The 6,293-nt window shown below is 34.8% G+C and overlaps 1 protein-coding gene across 1 annotated transcript in view; it reads right to left on the bottom strand.

The window, feature by feature from the left end:
* Positions 1–1,371: 1,371 nt before the first annotated feature.
* Positions 1,372–6,293, bottom strand: part of LOC146375226 (ABC transporter G family member 23-like) — a 126,853-nt gene continuing 121,931 nt past the window's right edge. The window contains exon 22 of the mRNA XM_084949656.1: positions 1,372–3,649. Within this exon, the coding sequence (XP_084805782.1) occupies positions 3,543–3,649 (107 nt within the window). The 3' untranslated portion in view covers positions 1,372–3,542. The remainder of the gene's footprint in view (positions 3,650–6,293) is intronic.

The following is a 6,293-nucleotide window of genomic DNA, read 5'->3' as shown; positions in this document are numbered from 1 at the left end:
ACGGGCTGCTTTTAGCTAAATGCCGAAGATAGCATGGAAACATACTTTTAAACTTAAGAAGGTATAATGTTTGCCAGGTTCTCCGTTCTAGTTTAGCCTGTTGGCATGCAGACTGTATGCCAACAGGTTAAACAGGCTGAACCAAGAAGCTGACTATTTTCACCCTGACAGTCTTGATAAAAGGCAAGGGACTCAAAGTCACTGATTTATCCACATGCACCATGATTTTTCATACCAAATAACACAGAAAAACATGTAATACTAATAAATAATAAAGCAATGAAAAATGCAGATTTCTTGGTGGTGCAGAAGTAAACATCAGTGGATCATGAAACTTGGATTCTTTAGATTGAAACCATGAATATCAACACAAAATTCATGACAATGCATCCAATATGTGTTGTAGCTATTTGAGTCTAAAATCAATGACTAAACAAGCAATTTTGCCAATGTTATGCTGCATCCTTCTTGCCAAAAGTCTAAAATATTTAATTTGATATGCTTGTTCTTGTGGTGTCGTTAGCATTATAGGACCAATACAGGAGAATCCCCATAGCTCATTTAAATCAGGATCTTTAGTTGGATCATTGCAGTTCATATAAATCATAAGATGCAAAGACATGCAGACTTTTGCTTAGATGTTTGCTTTTACATATTATTTATCTGGTCTTGTAGGTACTGGAGTGTGGGAAAGTAAATGTAAGTAGCGAACACAAGATTATTACTCAGTAATCGATACAAAGCACTTTTGAAAAACAATCAGAAATTTTACACAGATCAAACTGAGTTTTTGGCAACAATATATCAGCTTTCCAAGAACAAACCAAACAAAACAAAAGCATTTTCACAGAATCAGCAACAGTTTTACATGAGCTGTAACAATTTTACCACCACTTTAATATGATTTTATACAAAGACACGTTAACATGTGATGAAAGTCAACTGAGGCACAGAGGTAAGAATATGAACAGAGCTACAGTATATCCTCACAGTTTGGCAAAATACAGTAAAGTCCATTTCGAAGTCCTCTGAACATAATAGAAAGCTGTTTAAATAAGATGAATAAGTCAACGCTCCCCTATTTCTACCAATCAAGAACACAATGTCCCATAAAATGTGCGACAGGAACACTGATGAATGTATAGCAGAGCAGCAAGAGCAGATTTACAGTGCAAGAAAATCTCATTACACAGCATGGTGTATGCACATCTCCATCATTAAGCCATAACGTAAGCCAACACAAAGCAAGCAGAGGAATTTACAGTTGTTTAGATTCATTATTTATCCTGTTAATGGACATATTAATGATATAACTGCCATTACCAGCACTGTTGCATCATGGGTAAAAAAAATAATAAAAAATTACGCATCAGATCAACAGGATGAAAACAAAAACTGGGTAAAAAGTAAAATCTGATTTATTAAACATTAATGAATGTAAACATTTCTAAATCTTAGACTGGCACGACATGTAATGCTGGTTTGGTGCTTTTGCAGCACTGTGGGTCTCTCAATGGTTTTTACATTTAAAGAAACACGTTGATATTTTGGGAAAATAGATAAAAGGATTTATAACAATGTCACTTGTTAAAAAGCTCTTGAACAGTAAAAAAATACTTGTGGTTGAATATGTCCTTATTTTTATTTCAGTTCATTTATTTAGTTATTATTTTTTGATGAACCAAAACATGTATTAACCTTTAAATATTTTTGTGGGGTTTTTTTTAAAATTGGGCAGGTTGTTTTACCCTTTCCTGTATTAGCACTAAGCTAAGCCAACGGTTTACATCTTCCCCTATTATTAGGCCACCAGAAAGTCAAACTATTCCTTTGAAGACATGATGCTATGGGTAAAGGCAGACAGCTCACTGGTTTACACTTAAGTTATTCTTCTGCAGTGAATCTATGCAGACACTACGATGTAGCGTACACAAGTGGCTGACATGGTTGCCAGCATTTACACCTGTGCTTGCATCAGTGTGACATATAATTACATTGCTGGGGAGGTGCACATCAGGTTATTGTGCATGATTTCTGGTTATGATGCACCTATGATGTAGATTTAAGACAGAAAAATAAACAACCTGTGAGATATAGGCATGTCTTGTTTTAAAATTGTTTTCCTCATTGTTTATTCTAACCTCTAATTGGAAACATACCCTCCAAAACAAAGAGTGGTATCTGTTGTAGGATGTCAAACCACCCCCAAAGTCAAAATTAAAATTTCTTCATTACAGTTTACTTCTACATAAAAAAGGAAGGAAAACCAAGCTTTCTGACTATAAATACCTTATTTCTGCATTTTCATTTGATTTTTCTTCCCTTTTTTTTCTCCCTAATTTCCATAGCATGTTTAATTCAAAGCAGCATTACTCCTGTGTGCTTTTAATCTGTATTATTCTTGAAGAAAGATTAATAAAAAGTCTGAGCAAATTAAATGTCTGTGTAAAAAATAGAGTTGTATGGATTAGGACAGCTATATACCAGCGAAAGGAAATCTGTCCAAGAACCTCCACTCTGTCCAGCAAAGTAGAGAGAAATAATAATTAAAAAACAGATACAGTACCAATACTTTCCCCATCACCAATCTCCTCCTAAAAGAGATGCAGGCACACAAAAAAAAGAGAAAATCTTCAGGCTGAACAGTCAACAGCGATAATGCACCTCTACGTGACGATTTTGCAGCACCTGGTAACATGGTGAGATGAAACCACTTCCTGTCAAGTCATAACCAGACAGGACAAAAAGCTGAACACAAACATCAAAAGCGAGCAGATAGAGAAGATGGTATTTCTGTGGGAAGTCTGAATGGGTGAGAACCTTCTGAGCAACATGATGCAATCAGCGCTTTAAAACTAGTCCCACGACATTATGCAACAATCCTCCACTCAAGTTCTCTGACCTCAGGAAATAAAAAATGGATACGGTCAGTTAACAGTTAATTAACTATTTAGATGCATTTTTCATTTTTAACACCAAATCACCTCAAAAGCTCTAGCCACTGTTCTTCTGTAGTAAGTGTACTCAGATAGCTAAGTTTTTCCCTCTTATGTACGCGGTCACCCCACTACTTGCCTCAGCTGTAAATGCTGGGTGAGACAGCGGTATTGGGTGAGTTTTTATCAGAACATTTCTCTCAATAAGTGCAGCTGCTTTGTCTGCTGTTAGTCTGTGTTAGTCTGTGTTAGCCCCCCCCCCCCGGGAAATGGCAGCTAACATGTATGTGATGTATTTTCCATGGATTAAATATAAGCTTATGAGAATGCTTCATTTTGTTAGAAGATGCAATTACACATTAATCTATGTATAATTATGAGTACAATATCTTTTTTTTCTATTACACACCAAAAAAATAACTGACTGTACCTTTACAGAAGATGCAGATAAAAGTGAAACAAACTAAAAGACCCTATATGATCCCTAGATAACATTTTGCATATCTACATATTGTAGTTTGTATATGTTGCAGCTAAATTTACACTTGCATTTAAACAGGCCTGACTTGAGGGTTGCACCTGATAACTCCAGCCCCCATGAGGCTGTCACATCCGCAGCTTAAAGATGACGATCGCCAGGATGAGGAAGAAAGTGTTCCAACCCAGGCTGACAAGGAAGCCTCGCCACACCATCATGTGAGACATACTCCAGCCTGATGGAAAGATTTATGTTTACATTTATTACACTGATTAAAAATGGAAACTGAGAAAAAAGCTGTTTCAACCAAAAATGTAACATTCCATTCATATACATTTTGATTTAAAAAAAAAAGAGCTTCTCAGACACAGTTATAAGAAAGCAATAACTATTGGTTGGGAGTTGGGTTGGGGGAGTTCAGAGTTGGACTTGCTTGTGTATTTTGGATCGTTGTCCTCTTGGATAACCCAAGTGTACTTGAGATTCCGGGCATGAACTTTTAGCTGGATATTTTCTTTCAGAATTGTCTGGTAAAGAACAGAATTCATGGTTCCATCAATTACGGCAAGTCGTCCAGGTCCTGAAGCAGCAAAGCAGCTCCAGACCATCACACTACCATCACCATGCTTAAGTGTTGGTGAGATGTTTTTTTTAATGAGATGATGTGTTAGTTTGTCAGAAGTAATGAGATGCAGACCTTCTAAAAACCTAACTTTTGTCTTCTTAGTTAACAGAATATTTTTCCCTAAAGTGTTAGGGATCATCAACATGTCAAATGTGAGCTGAACCATTATGTTCTTCTTGGTCAGCAGTGGCTTTCACATTGAAACTCTCCCATGGATATGGTTGAATTGTGAATTCAGATTTTCACTGACGCAAGTGAGGCCTTCAGTTCTTTAGATGTTATTCTGTGTTCACTTGTGACATCCTGGAGTAGTTGTCGATGCATTCTCTGACTAATTTTGGTTAAAGGTTCAGTACTATCCCAAGTTTTCTCCATTTGTGGATAATGGTTCTCACCATGGTTCACTGGAGTCCCTTGGAAATGGCTTTGCAACCCTTTCCAGATTGATAGATATCACTTACTTTGTTTTTCTACTACTTCTTTATGGCATGAAGGATCTTGGCATGACCTGTTGCATTTTGAGATTATTTGGCCTCCTTCATTTTCTTAGACAGGTTCTATTTAAGTAAATTCTTGATTTCAATTTTCTGATTTGTAATTTGGGACAAATACATTAGAAATGTCTCTGGCAAGTTAAAGTATGAAAAAAAACTCCCCAACAACAACAGACCAATAGTGAGAATTAATCATGTAGAATGCTTTTCCACAAGAAATTCATTACAAAAATGAAGAACATGCTATTTTCATTCAACTTTCATGCTGGATTGAGCAAATGCAACATATTCTAGAGTACCACACAGAAACTCCAGCATTTTGTTCTATACAGATTATCTACCAATATTTTTAATTTTTTCTTACAACTTGTGTTTGCTCAACCCAACATAAAAGTTAAATGCTAAATACCCTTTTCTCTTAATTTTTGTGACTAAGAATTTCATGTTAAAATGTATGTTGTGTTTCATTTTAGCATTATTGTGAAATACATATATAATATTTTGGCAATGTGAAGTTTTTTTTATTAGTATCTGCTCAAATACAGGACTTTAATTAGCCAATACCCAGACATTTATTTATTTATTTATTTATTTCTCCCAAATCCTAAAAACAAGGACACCAGGAGACTGGGCAAGTTAGTGAGGAAAGCTGGCTCTGTATTTGGAGCCAGACTTGACACACTGGGAGAGGTAGTGAAAAGATGTATGTTGAAGACGTTAGAAGCCACCCTTAATAACTCTGACCACCTATTTTATAATCTTATGTTTATGAAATAAAAAACATCAGTACCAGAGGACTCCTCTCTCTGCGCTGTAATGCAGAGAGATACAGAAATTCATTTGAACCCACAGTCATCAGGCTTTTCAATTCAATTCTCATACAAAATGGCAAATGAGCTATGTCAGACATATGAATTACCCTTTGGGATCAATAAAGTTATATTTATTTTTAATCTTAAATTACAGATCCTTTATGATTTTGATGATAAGAAAGTCAGGTGAAAATTTCAGACATTCGTCTGTAATAGTTTTTGAGATAGTCATGAAAAGCCTGAAAAGTAAGTCAACAGGTCTTTAAAAAAATAGATACTATATAAAATGTATTTGACATATATAGCTAAAATCAACAGAAATCATCATATACTGTATATATTTAAACTTGGGAACATGACATTTTTATGAAAATTGTAGATGGGGGAGCAGTAAATATTTTAAAAATCTCATGGTTTGAGACTTCTTTTCTCAGTTCTAATTAGAGACAACACAATGTCTCCATCTGGAAACTCCAGTATTTTGTTTTTTGACAGGACAATCTATTGATATTTTTGTTTTTGTGGTAAAACTTGAAATATTTGTTCAATCTCACATTAAAATTTAATGAAAATTGAATTACTTCATTTTGTGTCTCAGAATTTCTTGTTAAAAATGATTCTAAATTCATTATTTTTCAGTATTGTGAAATTCAACTATATAACATTCAGAATTTTGCAGTTTGAATTTTTTATTCATGTGTCCTCAAATATGGGACTTTGCAGGAGCTTACAGAAACTAACTTGCATAAAGTTTTATCTTGTCCCAGATGTCCTAGTTCATTTTTGATGATAAGAAAGACAAGGCTTTTATTTTTAATAGTTTTTCAGATTTTAGTATGCAAAAAACAAGCCTTAATCTCTCCAAAATATATCTCGACCAGTATTTGATATATGAAGCAATCATTATATATGTTCAAACTTTGTATTATAGAGACAGTTGAGCAGAAG

The sequence above is a fragment of the Perissodus microlepis genome, chromosome 13, assembly GCF_051167445.1.
Source record: "Perissodus microlepis isolate ML-2025 ecotype Zambia chromosome 13, ASM5116744v1, whole genome shotgun sequence".
NCBI classification, from domain to species: domain Eukaryota; kingdom Metazoa; phylum Chordata; class Actinopteri; order Cichliformes; family Cichlidae; genus Perissodus; species Perissodus microlepis.
Note: the sequence above shows the minus strand (reverse complement) of the source record. Positions and strands in the feature narration are given on the sequence as shown.